General features: G+C 43.6%; 1 protein-coding gene across 1 annotated transcript in view; it reads right to left on the bottom strand.

Moving 5' to 3' along the window:
* The window catches only part of LOC310794674 (voltage-dependent L-type calcium channel subunit alpha-1D-like), a gene marked incomplete at both ends in the record, with an annotated part of 130160 nt that overhangs the window by 13622 nt on the left and 89970 nt on the right, over positions 1 to 26568 (bottom strand). Inside the window, 12 exons of the mRNA XM_083656674.1 lie at positions 5661 to 5797; positions 11760 to 11861; positions 14107 to 14209; positions 15048 to 15144; positions 16327 to 16454; positions 16565 to 16724; positions 17427 to 17518; positions 17739 to 17804; positions 18267 to 18395; positions 21345 to 21428; positions 25227 to 25337; positions 25850 to 26008. Coding sequence (XP_083512800.1) covers positions 5661 to 5797; positions 11760 to 11861; positions 14107 to 14209; positions 15048 to 15144; positions 16327 to 16454; positions 16565 to 16724; positions 17427 to 17518; positions 17739 to 17804; positions 18267 to 18395; positions 21345 to 21428; positions 25227 to 25337; positions 25850 to 26008 — 1368 coding nt within the window. The remainder of the gene's footprint in view (positions 1 to 5660; positions 5798 to 11759; positions 11862 to 14106; positions 14210 to 15047; positions 15145 to 16326; positions 16455 to 16564; positions 16725 to 17426; positions 17519 to 17738; positions 17805 to 18266; positions 18396 to 21344; positions 21429 to 25226; positions 25338 to 25849; positions 26009 to 26568) is intronic.

Raw genomic sequence — 26568 nt, 5'->3', positions numbered from 1 at the left:
GGGTTTCTCTCTGCTAGATGTTGGCTGATGGCAGGTGATACTAACAGGGTTTCTCTCTGTTAGATGTTGGCTGATGACAGGTGATACTAACAGGGTTTCTCTCTCTGCTAGATGTTGGCTGATGGCAGGTGATACTAACAGGGTTTCTCTCTGTTAGATGTTGGATGATGGCAGGTGATACTAACAGGGTTTCTCTCTCTGTTAGATGTTGGATGATGGCAGGTGATACTAACAGGGTTTCTCTCTGCTAGATGTTGGATGATGGCAGGTGATACTAACAGGGTTTCTCTCTGCTAGATGTTGGCTGATGGCAGGTGATACTAACAGGGTTTCTCTCTGCTAGATGTTGACTGATGGCAGGTGATACTAACAGGGTTTCTCTCTGCTAGATGTTGGATGATGGCAGGTGATACTAACAGGGTTTCTCTCTGCTAGATGTTGGCTGATGGCAGGTGATACTAACAGGGTTTCTCTCTGCTAGATGTTGGCTGATGGCAGGTGATACTAACAGGGTTTCTCTCTCTGTTAGATGTTGGATGATGGCAGGTGATACTAACAGGGTTTCTCTCTGTTAGATGTTGGATGATGGCAGGTGATACTAACAGGGTTTCTCTCTGTTAGATGTTGGATGATGGCAGGTGATACTAACAGGGTTTCTCCTGCTAGATGTTGGCTGATGGCAGGTGATACTAACAGGGTTTCTCTCTGCTAGATGTTGGATGATGACAGGTGATACTAACAGGGTTTCTCTCTCTGTTAGATGTTGGATGATGGCAGGTGATACTAACAGGGTTTCTCTCTGTTAGATGTTGGATGATGGCAGGTGATACTAACAGGGTTTCTCTCTGTTAGATGTTGGATGATGGCAGGTGATACTAACAGGGTTTCTCTCTGTTAGATGTTGGATGATGGCAGGTGATACTAACAGGGTTTCTCCTGCTAGATGTTGGCTGATGGCAGGTGATACTAACAGGGTTTCTCCTGCTAGATGTTGGATGATGGCAGGTGATACTAACAGGGTTTCTCTCTGCTAGATGTTGGATGATGACAGGTGATACTAACAGGGTTTCTCTCTCTGCTAGATGTTGGCTGATGGCAGGTGATACTAACAGGGTTTCTCTCTGCTAGATGTTGGATGATGGCAGGTGATACTAACTAGGGCTGTGGCGATTCACTTATCTCCCGATTCGATACTATCACGATTCTTGGGTGCCGATTCGATTTATATTGCGATTCTTAAGTATTGCGATTCTACGATTATTGCGATTCGATATTACGATTTATTGCGATTTTTGTTTATTTTTTTCTTTTATTTTTTCAGTTTGTTTGCTTTTTTACACTAGATTAGAACATGGGAAAAGTTGAATCATACACTAGAGACTGTATATTATATATCATGAGTAGGGCTGGGCGATATAGTTAAAAACAGGGGCGGACTGGGATCATAATTCAGGCCGGGCATTAGATACCAAGCAGGCCAGGCCGATATGGGCCAACGCGTGTGAAATTTGGGCCGTTTGAAGTCCAATTTTACAATGAGATGCACCCACTTTAACCCTGAAGTGTAATTATTACTTCAGACTAACTAATAAAGTAATAAAACCACTAGTAAACCAGTAGGCGGCGCCTGGCCTGCTGTTCAGTGAGTGGCCTGACTGCAAGCACCAAAAAAAAAAAAAAAAAAAAAAAAAATTTTTTTTTTTTTTTTTTTTAAATTTGCGATTATCGATTCTGGAATAAAAGATCGATCCAAAAAATCGTGACATTAAAAATCGCGATACTTAGGTGAATCGATTTTTTCCCCCACCCCTAATACTAACAGGGTTTCTCTCTGCTAGATGTTGGATGATGACAGGTGATACTAACAGGGTTTCTCTCTCTGCTAGATGTTGGCTGATGGCAGGTGATACTAACAGGGTTTCTCTCTGCTAGATGTTGGCTGATGGCAGGTGATACTAACAGGGTTTCTCTCTCTGTTAGATGTTGGCTGATGACAGGTGATACTAACAGGGTTTCTCCTGCTAGATGTTGGCTGATGGCAGGTGATACTAACAGGGTTTCTCCTGCTAGATGTTGGCTGATGGCAGGTGATACTAACAGGGTTTCTCTCTCTGCTAGATGTTGGCTGATGGCAGGTGATACTAACAGGGTTTCTCTCTCTGCTAGATGTTGGCTGATGGCAGGTGATACTAACAGGGTTTCTCCTGTTAGATGTTGGCTGATGGCAGCTGATACTAACAGGGTTTCTCTCTCTGCTAGATGTTGGCTGATGGCAGGTGATACTAACAGGGTTTCTCCTGTTAGATGTTGGCTGATGGCAGGTGATACTAACAGGGTTTCTCCTGTTAGATGTTGGCTGATGGCAGGTGATACTAACAGGGTTTCTCCTGTTAGATGTTGGCTGATGGCAGGTGATACTAACAGGGTTTCTCCTGTTAGATGTTGGCTGATGGCAGGTGATACTAACAGGGTTTCTCTCTGTTAGATGTTGGCTGATGACAGGTGATACTAACAGGGTTTCTCTCTCTGCTAGATGTTGGCTGATGGCAGGTGATACTAACAGGGTTTCTCCTGTTAGATGTTGGCTGATGGCAGGTGATACTAACAGGGTTTCTCTCTCTGTTAGATGTTGGCTGATGACAGGCAGGGTGCGAACTACGGGGGAGCTGGGGGGGCTTTGGCTCCCCTTAAAGAAGTAGTAGACCCCCTGAAAGGCTGACTTGTGAAATTTGGGGGGGTCTCTAAATTATTGACTAATATATATTACCCCATGTATTTTCTATTTCTTTTTCTGTACCTTCATAGTGAATAATGCGTAAAATTACGCTATTTTAATCGTATGATTCAGAGTGTGCTCAATCACTGTCAAATTCACTGTAAGCCCCTATACCGACATGCATGTTATTCTTATCATCACCACATCGAAGCATGGCGGCGCAGGTGCAAATCAAACGTCACTCACGCGGGCAGGTCAGATTTAACAGCAAGATGTCAAAAAGAAAACAAGGCAGTTTGACAAACTTTACATTCACGAAGAAATGGAAGCAGCCGTCAGTTGAACAGCAACAAGTCGCTTCTACTTCAAACGCAGATGTGGAAAAAGTGACGACGAGGTGAAGCTGGAATAGCCTACCTCCGAGTCCTCCCGCATATGGAGGACTGTTTGTGAGATGGAATGCGTCAGGAACTTCACAGTGAGTGGAACATGTGCGTTATGGAGTGGATAAAAGTGTTGGGCAGAGATATCATGTTCTTGTGGATGCAGTGTGTATATGGAGAGCAGTGCGCCCGTTTCGCCTTGTGCTCCCTCACCCTCCGTCCCTCCCTCTCTGTGTGCGCAGCGCGCTTTTCTCTCTTGGAGAGAAAAGTGGAACAGACAAGAGCTGTATCCGTGTCTTTGAGCGTGCTGATTTAAAATGAGTTATACCCCTAAATTGGCCTTCAAATTGCCTCAAATTTCCGCCGCCGCCCTTCGGACGCCGGCTGTAGTGCCCTTTTATGAATTTGAGCCCCTCAAAAGTCGGCTCCCCCGAAAGCCACTGTATAGTTCGCACACTGATGACAGGTGATACTAACAGGGTTTCTCTCTGTTAGATGTTGGCTGATGGCAGCTGATACTAACAGGGTTTCTCTCTCTGCTAGATGTTGGCTGATGGCAGGTGATACTAACAGGGTTCCTCCCTGCTAGATGTTGGCTGATGGCAGCTGGTGTGGTGGACTAGTTAGAAGAAATAAGAGAAGGGCTGGAATAGACAGAGCTGCCAGTGGACTGGAGCCGTGAAGAGTCCAACAGCTGAACACACGCAAACAGTCTGGAACTGGATCCCAGTCGACAGACTGGTGTCAGGAGGGAAATGTGAAACTATCTCCCTTATTCACCTCATGTAGCCATGTCCATTTGACCCGGTTGTGTGGTCGTGTCAAAACGTCCGGCTAAAAATAAAATAAAATAAAATGGCTGGCTGCTCCAATATCATCTAACTCTGAATTAACTAATAATTTAGCCAATTGTATGTAACATACCAAATAAAAGCAAACGGCAATGTCTAAGAATGCAACGCCATGTAACTGGCTCGTTAAGTCTCACATTCCAGGGAATTCCAGGGAACGTCTGCGGGTCTTATTGACGTAAGTGGCTCGAGCGCTCGGAGGAGAGAAAACTATCTGAAGCTTTCTTTGTTGGAGTCCAGGTATGTTTTACAAGAAAGTGCTCGTCATTGTCGACGATAACGTTATCTGACCTGGCTAACAGTGGCTACTCGCTTGCTTGCTGTGTACCGGCTCAAAGTAGTAGGCTACGTTCTTTATTTTACCCCCTGCACTGTCTGCTCCAAAAACAACTCTCTTCTTTTGCGCCGTGACCGCCGGAAGTGTTAACAGGACCCGGAAGAATTTGGCCCACTGTAAGGTCTGAACATAAGGTGAATAGAGCCGACAACGACCAACACCAACTGACATGTCCAAACCCTGGAGGAGAAGTGGCTCCAAAAAGGCCTTCAGGTCAACATGGTGACACACTGCTTGATGATGTTTTGTGTTTGGTATCGTAAGAGTAGATTTTTGCTTTTTGTAGTGAATCAAAATTCTGGTATGACAACGCTATGACACACACACACACACACACACACACACACACACACACACACACACACACACACACACACACACACACACACACACACACACACACACACACACACACACACACACACACACACACCCTAGATATCCAAACTAATAGTCACACAGATGAGTCATTGCCGGCTTTGTATCTAAGATCGTATTTCTATCAGGTTCAGAGAAAGGTGAATGTAAATCCTGTCAAAAGTCATTAGGAAAACTGGCAGAGTGCCAAGCAGCAGCAGCAGCAGCAGCGTACACACACACACACACACGCACGCGCACGCACACACACACGCACACACACGCACACGCACACGCACACACTTGTAAAGATACTGTGTGGTTGCAGTCATGTAGCAGCCTGACTCAGACCGCTACATGACTGCTATCACATAGATCACAATAACAAGATGATTACAGAAATCGTCGGTGACGATTTATTTTCCGGATCTGCAATTTCCTAATCATTTCGGAGAAATTAAGTGTTAATTTCCTAGGGTGTTTCCTGGAAAGAACCATTACATTTTGTCGGAAAAATTTAGTAAGTTAAATTGTCGAATTGATAAATACCTGGTCATTTCCAAGACAGAACAATACAATTATGTAAAGTATAAACAAAATGACTAATAACTTGGGTTAGCAAATTGACCTCTGCCTCTTATTTCTTCCAACAGTTTATAGTGTTGCCGTTCTTTCAAGGAAACTTTAGTTTACACTGTAAACTGTAAACTTTACAGTATCTTATCAACTCCACCAAACAGACATTTGCTATAGAACTATTATATCATTTCATGGTTCTTTACGGGAACCGAGGGAAGGAAATTAACAGCTACTTCCTATGAAATTGTGGACCCAGAAAATAAAGCATTATTAAATCCTTCTGTTAACTTTATGATTCAAAGTTAACTTTATGATTGACAGAACCTTTTTTTTCTGACCGCAGGAAATTGTTAGCATTTTGTTTGTGTGATCTGTAGAATCCTCTTGGCTATGAAACATGCATAAGAACATGCAACATGATGATGCCATGTACTCACCTGCAGCGCCATGGTGGTATTAAGCCCCTCCCATGAGTGCCTGCCCACATGACCTTGCTCTTTGCGCTTCTTGAACTTCCTGAAGTAGTCCTGTATCAGGAAGGTGGCATAGAACTTCCCCACTGTTACCTCGTCATCTGAGTGAACAGACCAGACACACCGAAGCCTCCCGAGTCAACACCAAGATACTGCAGGGCCAAGATACTTCAACACACAGCCCAGCATTGAAATACATACAATACTTCAATAGCAAAATACCTCAATGCCAAAACACCCCAACATCAAAATACCTCAACACCTAAATACTTAAGATACCAAAATCAAGACCAGAAAATCAAAACCAAATCTCAGGTTAGAGTCAAATCGTCAAACCTAGAATACCTCACTCACCATTGAAATTCCTCGTCAGGAAAATACCACAACAGACACCTCAGACTAATAACTTGACGACATTTCAACACCAAAATACTGAACAACACCTTACGAAAATGTAAAACGAACAAAATAGTCTAAATGCAATAAATCCTCACTGCCAAAGCACTATAATAACATAGCAGGACTCAAGTCGATTTTAATCGCTTGAGACTTGAATTGTTGCATGAAGAGAATACTTGAGACTTGACTGGGTTTTGGTGACTTTCTGACTGGCTGGAAGCAGGCTGCGGGTGTTTGTGTAAATGACTTGGATCGAAAGTTGAACAACTGAATTGATTATAGAAATCAATTATGCTCTTAAAATTTGTTCTCCTATTAAAACAATATTGCATTGGAAAGTGCTACATATTTTGTTTTCTTCTAGATATTAAATTGATCCTGGACTCTTGATTTGTTCTGACTTGACTACGCAATCTACATTGAGACTCGGGACTTGACTTGAGACTTGTGCCTCCAGATTTGAGACGGACTTGGGACTGGAGCAGAGTTGCTTCGGTCATACCTCTACATATCACATATATAAGTAGCACATCAACCAAATCATGGTCTTTAAGATTGATCTGGAAGTAATATGTACTCCTGGAGAATTGTCTGCAATGCACTGGTGACATCAAATTCACTTTCAATTCAGTTCATTCTGAGTATTATGGTTTACCTTGCTGACATTGAAAATCTGTGTGGGAACCTGTAACTACACACACACACACACACACACACACACACACACACACACACACACACACACACACACACACAGCCGATACTATCTACATCTGTGGCCCTCATCCTGCATGAAACACACGCAAAAGACACACACGCAGTTACACACATTCATGCACGCGCAACTGCACACACACACCTCTTTATTTAGCTCAGTGGCACACGCACACACGCACACAGACACACACACACACACACACACACACACACACACACACACACACACACCTGACACATCTCCTCCTTATACAGCTGAACTGATCTGTACACGCATTATTATCAGTATTCTCATCCCTCTCTGACTGCTCATCATGAAACACTGAAGACACCCAGAGGGAGATGGAAGGATACGCACAATCTGCTAACACATGAATCAGCAAGCAGCCTGGAGAGTGGAGACACGTCCATCCACAGTGATGACTGTACCAAACACAATAAGGCTTCGGGCAGAAACTCCCAAGAGTAAAATAAGTCCTTCTCATTACGACCACGGCTTCAAAACAGGCATCACACACCAAAACACTTTGCAGACGCCACGGTGAACATTCACCACTTTGGAGACGGACCAACATCTCAGATCCCAGAAGACCAACGTGGTCGACACTGATAAGAACAACGAGAAGGACAACGTGGTCGACACTGATAAGCGCATGCAAGGAGGCGGAGCCACAGCACAGTGAAGACGGAGAGGGTGGGATTTGCGTTTAGCCCTCTGGAGGAAACAGGTGCTACATTCAGCGGCCAGACAGGAAGTTGTGTTGACACAGCGGTTGTCATGCAGGGAGGAGGCAGCACAGTCAGTCAGTCAGTCAGTCAGTCAGTCAGTCAGTCAGTCAGTCAGTCACTATCTTCTGATTCACTCAGATGATTGGCTGCTAAAGCAGACTGGGGACAAAGACTAAACAGGAACAACAGAGGCTGTATCGGGTCATGTAGGAAATGCTTCTTTCCCCGTCGCCACGTTTCCTTGACCCATTTTAGGTTGAGCAGAATCAAGAAAAGGTGACAGAAAAGACAACGGGCCAAATGTTTGAAAATGGAGGCCGCCCTGGTTTGTCAGCATTGTCATATTCAGAGACTTGTCCCTTTTGTCAGTGGAGCTGAACCCTTTTGACCAAAAGCTACAGTCCCAGTGGCAAAAGGTACAAGTCTGTACCTTGTCTTCTAGAATAAAAAAAAATGAGTGACCTGCACAGTGTGACAGGCTTTATTTGATGGCAGGCCACCGGCTTTAAGCACCTGGCTCACTTCTCTCACATCATCCCAGTACAGCCAGAGAGAAACTAGAGGCTCTGTTCAGATAGAAAACCCTGCCCATCTTCATGATGATGTCTTTCTTCTAAGAACCTGGTGATGTTTTGGCTCCAAACAGCAGGTCATGTCTTCTACATCTGAAGAGTGGATAAGTGAAAGCCAACATCTGACAGAATGACGGGATTTTTACTACTGACTTATTTTGACTTGACCTACTGTACGTTATCCAGACAGTTTCAGATGTAGATGAATGACTGGGCCCATTATGAACAAGCCTTACGAATGTCAGCGATGATCTCAAACAAATCATGACCAATGTTCATAGCACATTTTACTTGGAATTTTCTTGAATCAAGCGACACACTGTATCTTGATACAAATAAGCTAATCTGACTAATTTGAAGATATTTTCACTTGACTTTAAAAACAAGGGATCATCCATAACCATCCATAATCATCCATTTAAGACCAAGATTTATTTGATTTATTTATTTTGTTGTAATTTGATTCGGCAGATCAGTGTTTGCTGAATTTATTTATTTATTTAAGCATTTATTTACCAGGGACAGTGTACATTAATCAACATGTCAGTTTGCACATCCATGTAAATATACCAGAGTTAGCAAGAGAGCTAATTTTCATCTGTAGTCCCTGAGCATGATGGTAAAAGAACTAGGGTCAAGGGTTCATATAAAAAGTAAACAAAGCAGTATAGGATGAGCTAAAACATACAACATTGCAAGACAGCACAAGACAGACACTCCGTAAAAACATAACAACCCATAATGTCACATTACAATACCAAACAAGACTAACAGGACAGTACATGGAAACAATTAACACAACAATTAAAACAAATACAATAAAACAATGCAAGTAAAAATTGAAAACTAAGAAAAGCGAGTGTGAGTTAGTATGTGTATATAAGATTAAATTGTTAAATGTGTGTGCAGATTTGGTTTGATTTGAGCCACCCCTTCAATCTGTATTTAAAAATGGAAATATTAGGGCTCTCTCTAATATCAGTGGGGAGACTGTTCCAATAGTGGGCGGCTCTGACTGAGAAGACTGATTGTCCAAACGTGGACCGTCTAAATGGGACGACACAGTCTCCTCTGGATGCCGCCCTTGTTGCTCTGCCGTTGCTCCGTCCTTGAGTTATGAACTCAGAGAGTGGGGGAGGAGCAAGTTCGTGTAAGATTTTAAAAAGTAGACAGGCATCTGAAAAATGTTTAAAACTATCAAAATTAAAAAGATTAAATTTCTTTACAATGTTGCAGTGGTGGTAGCTGTTTGGCTTTCTATCCAATATTTTAAGTGCTTTTTTAAAAAGAGACTCAATTGGTTTCAAAGTTGTAGAGTTGGCTTGAGACCAGCTAGTGAAACAGTATGAAATATGGGAAAGGATCATGGCGTGCATGAACAGGGTAGCAGCTGTGGATGATAGGTACGGGCGAATATGACGGAAATTGGCCAGGTTGAATTTAACTGTGTTGGTGAGCTTTTTTACATGTTTTTTGAATGATAAATTTGAGTCAAGGATGATCCCTAAATATTTGAACTCTGAAACAACATTGAGTTTCTCCCCCTTAACAAAAACCTCCGGTTTTTGTTTGGGCACCACGAGGTTCTTTTTCTGGACAGAGCCTGAAGGTGTTGAGACTGACAGAGGTAACTGTAGCTCCATGCCACCCGACTAAAACAGAAGTGCCTCAGAGCGCTCAGGACGCCACAGAGAGAGAGGAGAGGAGCAGCGGACACTGAGTGACTCTACTGAGAGAGAAGCTGTGGAAGAGAGAAGCTTGGTAGACAAGAGCACACAAAAAAACGAAGGGGTTAGCAAACTACAACTGTACACAGAGGCATGCAACTGTATGGAGTGTGAGGTGGACAACATGGAGCGTAATGTGGAAGCAGACGAAGCAGAGCGGGACACTGGAAGAGCTGCGTGGACAAAGCGTTCACGTTCACAACCGAGCATGTTTGCAGTGGTTTCTAAACGGCTGAGTGTTTCTTGAACGTGCCTCAGCGAGCGAGGCCATTTGACCAAATGCGATTCTCGGTTCTTTTTCAAGTGAAACGTTTATTAGGAGCGAGAGGACATCATCCAAACCGACGATGCCAAATCAGCTCAAAGTGGACAGTTTTGTGGTGTTGCCAGCCAGCAGCGCGGAAAGAGTGAACTGATGCTCATATTCAATGACTTGGTCATGTGTTCTTTACGGGAATGAACTCCAGAGGAGGTCAAGTACAGTCAAAGACCTCAGACGAGTCCATCATCATCATCATCATCATCATCATCATCATCAGAGACGTGAATCACATGTGTTTTGACTCCCCCTGATGCCACATCTCTAAGCTGGCAGGATGACTGGATCCTATCCTGGTGAACAAGCTACTACAAGCCCTGCTTCACTTGCAACTGAGCAGTGTGAACGCAGTGTGTGTGTGTGTGTGTGTGTGTGTGTGTGTGTGTGTGTGTGTGTGTGTGTGTGTGTGTGTGTGTGTGTGAGCAGTGTAAACGCAGCAAAGTCCATTTTGCTTTAGAGACCAAAGCAAACAGACTGTAGGTGTGGTCGCACTCTAGGGAAGAAGCACAGAAAGAAAACGGCGTGACTGTTCAAAGCAACAAAGAACAAAATGTATGATGAAAACAGATGAAAACAGTGGAGTTAGACGGCAAACAGCACTGACATAGGGAATACCTTCAAATATCTCCTGCATATTATAACAAGGTGACTCAATGAGAGAGAGAGAGGTAGAGAGAGGTAGAGAGAGGTAGAGAGAGGTAGAGAGAGAGAGGTAGAGCGTTAGGGCAGAGGGTTCTCAAATGTTTTTCAGCGAAAGGACCCCTTACAAGATAGAAAATATACCGGGGACCCCCTCATTCTGATTTGTGATTTTGGGCTAAGCTTAATTGTTTCCGCGGTAACGTGCTTGACTTTTAAATTGATAGGTTTGTTAGATTAGAATGTAACCCATGAACCATTTTAGATTTAAAGCATAAAATATTTTCATTGAACTATGAAGTTTTTGCAACAACAACAAAAAGTTTTTATTTGTATTTTCCTGAAAACTTTTCGCGGACCCCCTGGCAAAGTCCGACGGACCCCTGGGGGACCCCCATTTGAGAACCACTGGGAGAAGACAGGGGAGAGAGACAGCAGAGGCAGTGAGATTCAAGATAAAGCAAACTGTGGGATAGAGGCAGCAGTGAAACTAACTGACAGAGAGCGATAAGGTGCGTTTCTGTGAAGTGACAGTGTGTGAAGGAGTGTGTGTGTGTGTGTGTGTCTGTGTGTGTGTGTGGGTGGGTGTGTGTTGTTGTCTGTCTGCTGTGCTTATCTGTGGTCAGCAAGCAACACACACACACACACATGCTGGAGACCTGACCTGGAATAACCCTCAGTATGCTGAACCTCTCTCTCTCTCTCTCTCTCTCTCTCTCTCTCTCTCTCTCTCTCTCTCTCTCTCTCTCTCACTCTCTCTCTCTCTCTCTCTCTCACTCTCTCTCTCTCTCTCTCTCTCTCTCTCTGTCTCTCTCTCTCTCTCTCTCTCTCTCTCTTTCTGAAGACATCTCTGATTTCTTTGTTATTGCAAAATAAAAGCAGATGTAGTCCATTTACTGTGTGTTTGTGTGTGTCTGTATGAATGTGTGTGTGTGTGTCTGTTTGTGTGATTACCACTGACCGCCTGAAGGGGGAACCACTTGGTCCAGCAGCTTCATGCTGGTCCTCTTCCAGATCTTTTTGATCACCGCTCTCAACTCCTCGTTGGCTTGTTCCAGGTTGCCTTGGAAACAGAAAAGTAATGAAAGTAAAAGTACTGTGAGATGCTTTGGATAAAAGTATACTCCCACCAACTAGAGTACAAGGTACATGGACACACACGCGCGTGTGTGCGCACACACACACACACACACACACACACACACACGCACGCAACCACACACATGCACGCACGCACGCACGCACGCACGCACGCACGCACGCACGCACGCACACATGAAACATCTGTATCTACCTAATGGGAAAGGCATAACATTAAATGATTTTAACCAATCATGTTTGAGATTTGTCTCTTGATCTTCAGTTTAAAAAAAAGTCAGAATAATAATCTCTCTCTGTTTTAGGCTCACTTCTGGCTGTGGATGTTGTGGGGAGATGGTGACTGTTCTTACTGAACACCTACAGTTCCCTCTTGTGGCAACATGTAGAATGCTCTCGGGCTTACTGACTACAAGAAGTTCAACTTACAGTGGAGTACATTGTAGACACTGACTGACACACCTGTGAAAAAGTGACTACTGTATTAACTGTATGTTGACACTAGGGATGGGCATCGAATTTCGAATTTTCGAATAATCGTTGTTATTATCAAGGTCGACTTTTATTATTGAAAGTCGAAATTCGATTTATTTATTTTATTTTATTTTTATTTTTTTTGTGAGTAAAATGTTGCATTGTCTCCCCTGATTCTAAGTATAGTCGAATCGCTTGGTTTGAGCAAGTAAAACAATTTTTATAAGCATTTTAAGCAAGGTTTATGGAAAAATGAATGGCGGATGAAATCCCATGAAGAGGGAGAGGGGGTGACTTTGGCACCCCTTTGGCACTCAGACCTGAGCCTACTAAATATTTAATGAACCACTCATGATTGCCAAAACTGTTTTTTATTTTCGAAAATGTCAATGTCATGTAACATGTTCTTTACTTCAGTGGTGCAATGCTTGTTTGAGCTAAAAATCCACAGCAGAAGCTTTTTCTATTAATTAATAAAGCCTTAGACTTAGAATCAGGGGAGAGAATGCAACATTTCACTCACTTTTTTTTTTTCTTTCCGAATTTCGATTAAAAGTCGACTTTGGCCAGCGAATTTCGAATAGTGTTTTTGCTAGAAATGCCCATCCCTAGTTGACACGTGTACTGTGAGTGGCTGTTCTGCTCCCTGTACAATAAGTTCAATCAGCAGAATTACATTAAAGTCGAGCTTTAAGAGTCGATTTAATAATGTATGCAAAACAAATCACAACAATCTAATTTCTGTAGTTTTTCACACCTTTTCACATCAAAAGTTAGTTTTTCAAGATTTCATTGATAACAGTAATGTACAGTTTGCCGACGTCACCCAGTACTATCAAATTTCTACCCCATTTCAACCAATAATATCACGACATGCAGCTGTCAATCAAATCTTCATTTCTGGATAATTTTCTCTTCCAAATGAAGTAGAAAATGGCGCCTAGTGCCTGTCATCTGGCAGAATTCCTATCCCATAAACTAACTACTAACTTGGCAAATTGTTAGAAACATGAACAAACAAAAACTATAATTAAGAATGCAAAGAAATGTAACTGGCTCGTTAAAACGCGCATTCCAGGGATATCGTATTTACAGAAATAGCGTAAAAGGCGCGCGCTTGAGACCGTTTGAGAGCGTGGTTGTCAGGGGTCTGCCCTCGGAGATTCCAGGCGGGCGGGCAGCACCCATTCATCGGATTGTCCGCTCCCTCCGCACGAAGCAGCTGGCTGCCTGGTACTCCGCGGATCCCACTCGCGTAGCACGACAACACGCTGAAGCTCGATTTGGGGGTGGAGCACACCATGATTGGCCAAAGCCCAATCCAGTCCTCAGAATTGTCAAATAAAATCATCGACATGATACTATGACCCGCCTCTCAACCTGTCATCTTAGACAAACTATGTTTTCAGTCTGAAACGGACTGATTATGCACGTGACGAACAGGTTCAGTTCGACTTTAATTTCATATTGTTCAATAATATACAATGAGAGACTTTGACTCTGCTATTACTGTACTTGCGCGCCCTCTTTTGTACAGTAGCTCCCTCATGCGGATACTATTTTTAAATTCTTTATACTGTAGAATAGATACTAACTGTCAGTGTACAGAACGGTGACAGACAGAATAAACGCAACTCAACCAAATAAGTATCCCCCATAAGAATAATATAATATATAAGAATATATCAATAATAACAATTTTGTGGCTCTCTGACGGCTCGGCGGTCCAGACTCACCCTCGGTCTTTATCTTGAGAGCAGTGCGGACCAGGGCAAACAGGGTGGCATTGAACATGACCGTCCCATCACTGTTGAGGGGCATGTTCATCGCCACCAGACGCTGCGAATCACATTAGAGAAGGACAAACGACATAAAGAGATGCCAAACCAACAAAATAAAGAGGCTGCTTCTTGAAACAGAACTCAAATTAGAGGCGCAAACAAAGGTGGAATAAGTAGTGTGCAACAAGTGAAGCTGCATCCTAAAGCTGGGATGGGTTTAATATACCAGTCTACATTTTGGACACACCCGATTGAATGTATGCATCATAGACTGTATATGTATGTTTTTCATTCTCTTAAAAGTCATTTTGATCTAAAGACTTGTGCTCAAATTACTGAAATTTGTTTCTTAGACAAGTTCGTAATTATGTCCATCCATATCCATATGTATGAACTTCTTCATAAGGGCATATATTTGCAACCTAAAATATAAGATAGTTTTGATTTGTTTAACACATTTTTGGTCACAGTATGATTCCATTGTGTTATTTCATAGTTTTGAAGTCTTACTATTCTAAAATAGTAAAAATAAATAAATGTGTGGTGTGTCCAAACTTTTTAATATTGGTCACCCAACAGATCCACCAGCATCCAGCTGTCTGTCTGTCTGTCTGTCTGTCTGTCTGTCTGTCTGTCTGTCTGTCTGTGTGTCTGTCTGTCTGTTTGTCTGTGTGTCTGTCTGTGTGTCTGTGTGTCTGTCTGTCTGTCTGTCTGTCTGTCTGTCTGTCTGTCTGTCTGTGTGTCTGTCTGTGTGTCTGTCTGTGTGTGTGTCTGTGTGTCTGTCTGTCTGTCTGTCTGTGTGTCTGTCTGTCTGTCTGTCTGTCTGTCTGTCTGTCTGTCTGTCTGTGTGTCTGTCTGTCTGTCTGTCTGTGTTCACTGTAGTTGCTGCAGTTCACCTTGCAGGCCACTCGGTGGGGACAGAGCTTGCCGAAGCCTAGCGGAGGCTGGATCCTCCTCAGCAGAGTCACCACGTCAAGGTGCTTTATCCTGCCCCTGCAGGCAGATATGTGTCATTACAAAGCTCCTCCACGACTTCCTCACTGCGATTATGGTTGTCACGGTAATGCAATAGCTACAAAGTGCAGCCAAGTGCCATCGGTAGCGCTAGCGTGTGTGTGTGTGTGAGAGTGAGCACTTGTGTTCAGCCACAGCTATGCCATTTTACGTGTGATGGCGCTGAATCTTTCAGGAAGTGTAAACAGCACCCCTGTGGGTGACCTAACGGAGCCAGATTTTTGAATTAAAGGTGAATTTCGTTTTTTTCTTTAACCTGGAGCTCTCTCCTCACATTAATTATTATCTGACGACTCACCCAGTGTTCTCTGCAGCGTTTTTGTCCGTCTTAGGCGTTGTTTTGAGATCAATAGTGTGCAAGCCAGTCCTAGAATGGAGCTCCGTGGGGGCCACGTGGCAGCGTGCTTTTCATCCATGTAAATAGACAGTTTTATTCCCGTTTTCGACCCATATCGTCATAATCTGATCCCTAAAGAACCATCAGACTGCTATTCTCCCCCGGGCTCTCCCGGGCGAGAGCCCCTCCATTCTCCATTCTCCATTCCCCCTCTATTCTCCCCCGATCCCCTTTTCCTCCTGTCGGGTCAGTGAGACCAACTCTCGTCAAGTCCCGCGAGACTTTCCTGCCGCTGGCCTGTGGACTGACTTGACGAGAGTTGGTCACACTGACCCGAGAGGAGGAAATGGGATGCCTGTAAATACAGCTGTAAAGAACACTGGGTGAGTCGTCAGATAATAATTAATGTGAGGAGAGGGCTCCAGGTTAAAAAAAACCTAAATTCTCCTTTAAGTAATTAGGGGCGAGTACACATGGGCAGAAATGGCTAATTAGTGGCCCAAATTAGTCAACACAGGTTCAGCACCATGGAGAGCTCCATTCGTTAGCTACTGATGGAGCTCACCTGAGTGGAGGAGCACAGCTGGGCCGAGTTGCAATCAGCCAGGGAAGTGGACTATGAACCCCCTCTGGAGAGAGAGGAGAGGCTGCATGCCAACTCTGTGAGCAAGGCCTGACTAAATGGCCGGCCACACACGGAGGGGTATTCTGCTAGTAATATAGAGATATTGAATGACAACTTTACAAAATACTATTTGGATATACACATATACATGTATGTATATATACAGCTTCAGGATATACAGCACAGCCTGGGTACTCACTTGGCTTCAGGATCGTATTCGGACCAGATCCTCTTAAACTCATCCAGGTGATGCGGCCCCAGAATCGACCAATCGCGAGTCAGATAGTCAAAGTTGTCCATGATGACAGCTACAAACAGGTTGATAATCTGAAACAAAGACATACAACATTTCTTGTATTTCATTGCACCCACAATGTGCTCGCCTGTCACTGAACCCACTGCCGATGAATGAGAACCGTGCAACATCTGGAGGTTACCAGGAAGGCGCAGAGCATGTAGAAGCTGATGAAGTAGATGACGGCGAAGCCGCTGCCGCAGTTCTTCTCCTCTCCGGGGTTGTAGTCCGACTCCGCGTCACACAGCTTCCCCGGCAGACAGGCCAGCATGATCTCCTGCCAGGCCTCTCCTGTCGCACACCTAGCATGGAAACAACGTAAACACAACGTAAACACAATGAAAACACAATGTAAACACAACGTAAACACAACGTAAACACAACAAAAACACAATAAAAACACAACGAAAACACAACGAAAACACAATGAAAACACATTGTAAACACATTGTAAACACAACGTAAACACAACGTAAACACAATGAAAACACAATGTAAACACAACGTAAACACAACGTAAACACAACAAAAACACAACGTAAACACAACGTAAACACAACAAAAACACAATGAAAACACATTGTAAACACAGCGTAAACACAATGAAAACACAATGTAAACACATTGTAAACACAATGAAAACACAATGTAAACACAACGTAAACACAGCGTAAACACAACAAAAACACAATGAAAACACATTGTAAACACAGCGTAAACACAATGAAAACACAATGTAAACACATTGTAAACACAATGAAAACACAATGTAAACACAACGTAAACACAGCGTAAACACAATGAAAACACATTGTAAACAGCGTAAACACAATGAAAACCCAACATAAACACAACGTAAACACAATGAAAACACATTGTAAACAGCGTAAACACAATGAAAACCCAACATAAACACGACGTAAACACAATAAAAACACATTGTAAACAGCGTAAACACACACACACACACACACACACACACACACACACACACACACACACACCTGAAGAGCATCAGGACAGCTTGTGGAAAGGTCTGAAAGTTGTTGTTACGGTTGATTTGTGTTCCATCCACCATGGCTATTTTCCCAAACACCTACAAATACAAAAGGGATTATTATAACTATAATAACTATTTCGAATCAACACAAAGCGACCAGCCAACAAACCATTAAAAAACAAGACGATGATCATCATCACATGTACAATCATAGATGAGATGTTCCAAGAGAGCAACAAATACAGTGCAGTCTGACAGGTTAAAATCATATTCGAGTCACATAGCATCTTATCAAAAGTACAAAATACAAAGTTACCTGCATTCCGATGACAGCATAGATGAAGAACAACATGGCTATCAGAAGGGCAACATAGGGAAGAGCCTGAGTGTAAACAAGCAAACAAATGGGACCCAGTTACTAAACATTATTATTATTATTATTACTAAACATTTCCTTAAACAAGACACAGAAAGCCAACCTGCCGACCCTATGTCAATGTGTTAATGTTCTGTGTCTCTCAGAAGAAAGTACGAGGAAGCAGACTTGTAATTAAACTGTGTTATGGTTACTTGAATTGTTCTAAAATTCCTGGAGAAAGCTATTTGCATGGTCACCAGACCAGTAAGACCACCAATCTATCCTACTGTATATGTTGGATTGTATTACGTTAACATGTTACCAGTGAAGCATGGTTACTTGGGTCCACCATCCAGCAGCCATATTTACAAACTTAGACCTGCATCCTAAGTCTAAGACCTAAAATTGCTTCACTTCATCACTTACCTGATTGGTCCATCATCTTACACCTTCATGCAGCATGGGCTGCGTGTCTTGCAGTCTCACCTGGAAGGACTTGATGAAGGTCCAGAGCAGAGTTCGGATGCCCTCCCCCCTGCTCAGCAGCTTGACCAGTCGCATCACTCTGAACAGGCGGAAGAAGGTGATGGAGATGCGAGCGCTGTCCTCTGTGTTCTGAGGTGGAGCAGGTGGAGGTGACGGAGGGATGAATGGAGCGATTGAGGGAAAGGAAGAAAACAGGTGTAATGTCCAGACATAGACAGTGATAAATCTACGTACCGCTCATTCATGCATTCATGCATTCATTCATTCATTCATCAGCTATGAGACATGGTTAACAAGCAATGCACAAGTGCATGAAAAAGTGTATGCCTGCTAACACACACTTTCTAAATCTTCATATACAGTATGTGCATAATGTGCATACAGATTACAGATCAGAGCAAAGCAATAACAGACCTGGAGGACAGAATGAGACTAACACATGCTCAGTACTCAGCTGTGACGCTTCAGAAACAGGCGACAGACAGAATCTATGGTCCAAAGTAGGGGTGCTCCGATCCGGCTAAGCCACGATCCGATCTGATTCCGATTCCTGGGGTCACGATCCGATTCCAGAATCGATTCTCGATTCCAACGATTCTCGATTCCAACGATTCTCGATTCCAACGATTCTCGAATCCAGAATCTAGAATCGATTCTCAATTATGTAGTTTTATATTGCAATAACACACAAAGGTAAATCTAAGACAAAAAATGACAAATGTATTAATGCTGAACTTCAAATTCAACTTCTGAAGTATTACAGTCACGGCCTAAATTCATTTTGCAAACTAGGGGGTAATTCCCCCTTATGTTCTTCAGATAAGATGGATTTATAGGCTGGGGGGGATCTGTAGACTTTGAGAAGGATTTATAGATTTTGGGGGGAATACATTAACCAGTTCTTAAGTGCAAGAGGTGGTGGCAGTACAGTACACAAATGACATGAACATTTGGACACTTATTCAGCCGGTATCTTGCATGTTGCCTTCAGGTGCACTGTAAAAAAAAAAAAAAAAAAAAAAGGAAAGGAAAGAAAATTACAATACAAAGAATAATCGATTCTTGGGAGTTTGGAATCGATCCAGGAATCGTGGCATTAGGAATCGCGATCCTTTCAGAATCAATTTTTTGGAGCACCCCTAGTCCAAAGACAAACAAACAAACCGAAAGAGACAGACTGACAAACACCAAGATGGCTCTTTGACCGTCTTATTCCAAGACAGCTTCAAAGCAGTGTGCAGCCTGTATGAGAACCTGATCGCAAACACTTGAACAAGCTATGTTGAGATGAACAAATGAAACAAACAGTGTAAGAGCCTGTGTCCATCTAGCGTCTTTTCATCAGCTTCGGCGTCATTTTTCAGTTGTTTCCAATGAGGGGAGAGCGTATGCGGGTGCACACGGACGTCTAGAGAAAGTGCGCTGCGCCCAGCGTCTATTTTCAGAGCGCTCCGGCGTTTTTGTGCACCCCGGCTCCCAGCGCTCCCAGCTGAAAATATTTTAACTTTTCAGAAAGACGCTGGTGTCGGGTGCTGCTTTTCTGGCAACTTAATCATGGAGAAACTATCGCAACAGAGACAGAAAGGCCCACAATTGTGGGAGCAGATTGGCTAGACACTTGATATTTCTGGTGAGTGTTGAGCTAAATCACTGTAGGTGTGTTGTTTGCTAATGTTAGCTGATCAGCTATCAAGCTACTACCGCACTGAACTAACGTTAGTTTCAAACTGCTTCCTTGCATATTGTGCGCTGAGATCAGCGCTCCCCAGCGCACTCCCAGCGTTTAACGGTCGGAAAAAGACGCCAGATGGACACACGGCCTTATCCATTGGCCTGTGTCATCATGCTGTGTAACCAAACAGTACAAGATCTCAACAAAGAGCCTCATTCAAACTGTGGAAGTGGAACCAACATGTGACAAACGAGGTGAATTCAGAATGAGACCTTGACAAGCAACAAGCCCTCAAACGTCATCAGACAACATCTCCACGGTTTCAACAGTTAGTGTGCAACAAATAGTGAGGACAAAAAGATCTTGATGCACTTTTGGATGAGCACAGAAAGGGGGAGTGGCTTGGATGGAAGGGGGAGTGGCTTGGATGGAAGGGGGGGCGGGCTTCTTCTTCTTACCCCTGGTTCCACTATCACCTTGACGACAGGAATGGCTGCCGACTTGAAACCAAAAGCCTCAAGTTAATCCGAGTGACACAAACCAGCTGTACACCAGCAAACCACAAGGGGGTGCTGTTGTACTGGAAATGTCATAACATCATCAATACCTTTGATTCATTCAATATCTACAAACAATAAGAAGCAGCTTCATGTCAACTCATAAAAAAGAAGAGCAGTCCAGCAAGCAGCTAGCAGCACAACCCATACCAAAGCAAGCAGCATCATCTGCATGCTAATGCTAATGCTAACCACTCAGCACTATCACACCAGTGAGAAGATACAGTACATGCAATCCAAATGGGAAGGACAAATTAAATAAATAAATAAATAATATATGTATATATATATATATTGCGGATTTAAAGGGGAAAAAATGTATGTTGTTTTTTTAGGTTTTGTTCTGAGTGAAATGTTCTATGATCTCTCCCGATTCTAAATATAGCTGAACTATTTTGATAAGCATTTTACGAAACGTCTATGGGAAAATAAATGGCGGATACAAATCTCTGGTACAGTGCTGAAGCAGGAAGTTGGCGGTCACTTTGCCTCTCTATTAACATCAGCTGGAAATCAGGAGGTATAGGGAGGGGCCTTAGAGTAACTGTACATGGGATTTCAAGAGGTTAGATGCAGACAATTTTGTGCACAATGATCACACATGCAAGGCTGTTCTACTGGGATAAATTAGTTGCATTCAAAAACAGTTTGGTATTGTTACTAATTACAATCTGTGTCATCAATTTATTGTCAAAAGTCAAACAAATGTGTTCTTGAACGCAACTCTGATGTTACAGCAAGGCCCTCTCAGGATAGAAGGGTGTGTGTGTGTGTGTGTGTGTGTGTGTGTGTCTGTGTGTGTGTGTGTGTGTGTGTGTGTGTGTGTGTGTGTGAGGAATGGCTACTTACATTGATCTCAGTGATGGCAATGTCAACCACGCTACCCACAACAATTAAGGCATCAAACGTGTTCCATGCATCAGCAAAATAGTGCTGCAAACACGCATCCCAGAGACACGAAGAAGAACAGAGAGAACAGAGAGAAGAGAAGAGAAGAGAAGAGAAGGAGGAAGAGGTAGAAATGTGAAAGATAGAGAGAAAACATTGACAAGTTGTGATTTGAGATCATCGAGTGAAGCAGAAAGTCAACACTTGTCTGCCACTGAGTCTGGGAGAGTAGGAATTGTTTAGTATTTTAAGAATGGCCATATGAAAGCATATATATCATATAGTGTAACTAAATGAGTTATTCTTGGCCATCTGTTTTGAATGTCTTATTGGGCTCTCACTGAAACAGTGGCAGGCTGACAGAAGTGGTCACCATAGACTTTGACTCAACACTTCTTATCACTTTCACAAGGTAGAATGCATTGTGGTGCAGTAACATGATGTCAGCATGTAACAGGGCTGAGTTATAACATGATGTCAGCATATAACAGGGCTGAGTTATAACATGATGTCAGCGTGTAACAGGGCTGAGTTATAACATGTCAGCATGTAACAGGGCTGAGTTATAACATGATGTCAGCATGTAACAGGGCTGAGTTATAACATGATGTATCAGCATATAACAGGGCTGAGTTATAACATGATGTCAGCGTGTAACAGGGCTGAGTTATAACATGACGTCAGCATGTAACAGGGCTGAGTTATAACATGATGTCAGCGTGTAACAGGGCTGAGTTATAACATGACGTCAGCATGTAACAGGGCTGAGTTATAATATGTCAGCGTGTAACAGGGCTGAGTTATAACATGTCAGCATGTAACAGGGCTGAGTTATAACATGATGTCAGCATGTAACAGGGCTGAGTTATAACATGATGTCAGCATGTAACAGGGCTGAGTTATAACATGATGTCAGCGTGTAACAGAGCTGAGTTATAACATGATGTCAGCATGTAACAGGGCTGAGTTATAACATGATGTCAGCGTGTAACAGGGCTGAGTTATAACATGATGTCAGCGTGTAACAGGGCTGAGTTATAACATGATGTCAGCGTGTAACAGGGCTGAGTTATAACATGATGTCAGCATGTAACAGGGCTGAGTTATAACATGACGTCAGCGTGTAACAGGGCTGAGTTATAACATGTCAGCGTGTAACAGGGCTGAGTTATAACATGATGTCAGCGTGTAACAGGGCTGAGTTATAACATGACGTCAGCGTGTAACAGGGCTGAGTTATAACATGATGTCAGCGTGTAACAGGGCTGAGTTATAACATGATGTCAGCATGTAACAGGGCTGAGTTATAACATGATGTCAGCATGAAACAGGGCTGAGTTATAACATGATGTCAGCATGAAACAGGGCTGAGTTATAACATGATGTCAGCGTGTAACAGGGCTGAGTTATAACATGATGTCAGCATGAAACAGGGCTGAGTTATAACATGATGTCAGCGTGTAACAGGGCTGAGTTATAACATGATGTCAGCGTGTAACAGGGCTGAGTTACATACCCAGGATCCCAGTATCTTTCACACTGGATCCGTTTATAACTTGCTTCATACAACGAATAGAGAGGAGCCACAATTGATCTGCCAGGCTAGAATTTCAATAAATCTTTGCCTATGGTGCCCATCAACCATCAAGTCCACAACAGATCTAATAGACTGGCTTCATGAGCAGAGATTGGCCCAAGCCAGCCTATGAAGATATTACAACGTTAGACAGGGAGAGAAGGAAGGAAGGAAAGGAAGGAAAAAAGGAGAGTAGGAGGGAAGGAGAGGAAGCGACAGAGTTGTACATGGCGTCTGTCTACCTGGCTCAGTATGATGTCGACGACGCTGCCGATCACCACCAGAGCGTCGAAGACGTTCCAGGCGTCACCGACATAACCCTGAAGATGGCAGTACGCACAGCCAGCAGGCAGGGGGCGGTGGAGGGAAAGGAAAGGTGGTTAAGGTGAGAGGAGCAAAGGAGGGGGAGGAGAAGGAGAGAATGGAGGAGGTAGGAGAAGGAGAAGAATGGAGGAGGTAGGAGAAGGAGAGAATAGAGGAGGTAGGAGAAGGAGAAGAATGGAGGAGGTAGGAGAAGGAGAGAATGGAGGAGGTAGGAGAAGGAGAGAATGGAGGAGGTAGGAGAAGGAGAGAATGGAGGAGGTAGGAGAAGGAGAGAATGGAGGAGGTAGGAGAAGGAGAAGAATGGAGGAGGTAGGAGAAGGAGAGAATAGAGGAGGTAGGAGAAGGAGAAGAATGGAGGAGGTAGGAGAAGGAGAGAATGGAGGAGGTAGGAGAAGGAGAAGAATGGAGGAGGTAGGAGAAGGAGAGAATGGAGGAGGTAGGAGGAGAGAATGGAGGAGGTAGGAGAAGGAGAGGATGGAGGAGGTAGGAGAAGGAGAGAATGGAGGAGGTAGGAGCCCTAGCCAGCAGGGAAAGAGAGCAATGGTGAAAAGGGGGTAAACCTAGGGAAAATGTCAAGGGGAATGAGAGGGGAGGTTAAAAAATGTTTGGCTGAGGAAGGTTCTTAACTGCGTGAAATGACCCGGAAGTATGTCCTGTTAATGGCAACCATGCTAAGAGCATGGGAGCAAAAAACATGTGGGGTACTTTTCGGTCAGGAATTTCGTTGCTGAGCCATTTGCCAAAAACTGAGCTAGGGTTAGGGTTAGAGTTAGCGTTAGGGTTAGGGTTGGAAAATGATTTTTTTTCCAGTGCTCGGATGGGCTCGCACATGGTGTCGTTGGATTCCTGGTCGAAAAGGGAGCAAAAAACATGTGGGGCACTTTTCCCCCCGTTGTTATTTTTTGTTCTCGCTTAAACCGAATGTTTTATGGTCACTCAAGATTCTCTGGATCATGTGTTGGCTTGGTTCGAGCCTTAAAACTCATTATATTTGGATTGATCTAAATGTCTACGGAGAAAATGGATGTGGAACTTACTTCCGGGGCAAATTACGTCACCAAAAGTCACGTGTCTGTTGAGCTCTATTAGTCTACATGAAATAACACGGCAAGAACGCACAGGGCGATAACATCCACTGTCACATAAGGCCATGGTGTCAGGAAGTGCAGTGGGATTATCTTAGCACTGCTGTTGTCTTTGCCTAGGTCTGTCAGAAAGTGCAGTGGGATTCTCTTAGCACCGCTGTTGTCTTTGCCTAGGTCTGTCAGAAAGTGCAGTGGGATTCTCTTAGCACCGCTGTTGTCTTTGCCTAAGTCTGTCAGGAAGTGCAGTGGGATTCTCTTAGCACCGCTGTTGTCTTTGCCTAAGTCTGTCAGGAAGTGCAGTGGGATTCTCTTAGCACCGCTGTTGTCTTTGCCTAGGTCTGTCAGGAAGTGCAGTGGGATTCTCTTAGCACCGCTGTTGTCTTTGCCTAGGTCTTTCCTTGACCTCATGACCTTTTCTATCCAGGTCAGGACAAAGGGAAACCGCCATGGGACGTTTTTTGGGGGAGGGACTACTCGACCGCAGCCAGAGAGTGTGTGAGGGATGAGTTAAAAGGGAAAGGGGGATGAATGTTTTGAGGGAGGAGAGGAGAGGAGAGGAGCGGAGAGAGAGGAGAGGAGAGGAGAAGAGAGGAGAGGAGAGGAAAGGAGAGGAGGGGAGAGAGAGCAGAGGAGAGAGAGCAGAGGAGAGGAGAGGAGAGAGAGGAGGGGAGAGAGAGCAGAGGAGAGAGAGCAGAGGAGAGGAGAGGAGAGGAGGAGAGGAGAGGAGTGGAGAGGAGAGGAGAGGAGAGGAGAGGAGAGGAGAGGAGAGGAGAGGAGAGGAGAGGAGGAGAGGAGAGGAGAGGAGAGGAGAGGAGAGGAGAGGAGAGGAGAGGAGAGGAGAGGAGAGGAAAGCCTTACCCTGGGTTTAAAGGCAATGAGTTTGAGGATCATCTCCACAGTGAAAACCCCGGTGAAGACCATGTTGAGGATGTCCATGGCATAGTTAAACAGCTGGGACTGACCATAGTGCTGGAGAGAGAGAGAGAGAGAGAGAGAGAGAGAGAGAGAGACACACACACACACACACACACACACACACACACACACACACAGACAAATAGATGGGAGATGTAAAATATGTACAGTCTATCTAATAAAGGTGATTGTCTGTCTGTCTGTCTGTCTGTCTCTCTGTCTGTCTGTCTGTCTGTCTGTCTCTCTGTCTGTCTGTCTGTCTGTCTGTCTGTCCTTCACATATCTCCAGAACCGTTTGTTGGATCGACTTCAAACTCAGGGAGCAAGCTTAGAGGGACCTGAATGTAGTCATAAGGCCTAGCCTGGGTAAACCCAGCCTCCACGTGACCTCTATGTACTACTTACGTTACAGGCATAGTCTGTGACGTCACATTGAAGGCTGGGTTCACCCAGGCTACATAACGCCACCTACTGGCAACACAAAAAGCGGTTTATAATGACCAAGAGTATATGCCACAGCTATAGTATGTCAGTTGAACATAACAGACAGATTGGAGAGCTCTTACCTGAATGGCCAGACACAGGGTGTTGAGGATGATGAGGACAAACATGACATACTCGAAGCCTGTGGAGTTCACCACATACCAGAACTTGTACTGGTACGGGTTCTTGGGGATGTAACGGCGCAGAGGGCGGGCTTTCAGAGCGTACTCCACACACTGACGCTGTGGGAGGAGACAGACAGAGAGACAGAGAGACAGACAGACAGACAGACAGACTTACTAACAAGCTCAACATGCCATCCCCCACGTAACAGACACAGTTTCGGCCAATTGGTGACATGAGATGCATAGTCCCTCCAAGTTTAATCAAAATTGAACCAGTCATGTAGCAGTTATGGCCTTTCGGAATTTAAAATGTAATTACAGTATAATTTAATTAATAATTAAAATTTAATATAATCTAGTTGGGTTAAAAAAAAGCTGGATGGAAATGGCAAAATTCACAAAAACATTCTCAGTATCACAAAAGTATATTTACACTTGCTTGCTTTTTTTTTTTAAACATTTCACCTCCATTATGACCACATTTTATTTTTGGCAACATTTCACATTTTTGAGTAAAAGTTGCTTGATGGATAGAAAAACAGCAAGAGATGAAAATAAATATTCTATACTATAACATCTAATGATTTGTTATGAAAGTTTTCGTAAGAAGGTCTTATAATTATCATTTAACTTGAATGTTCAATGAAGCATCACAATACAGCAACATAAGCACGCGC

Source organism: Poromitra crassiceps, assembly GCF_964638095.1.
Source record: "Poromitra crassiceps genome assembly, chromosome: 20".
NCBI lineage: Eukaryota > Metazoa > Chordata > Actinopteri > Beryciformes > Melamphaidae > Poromitra > Poromitra crassiceps.
The sequence above is the reverse complement of the archived record's forward strand: the minus strand, read 5'-3'. Positions and strand labels throughout refer to the sequence as shown.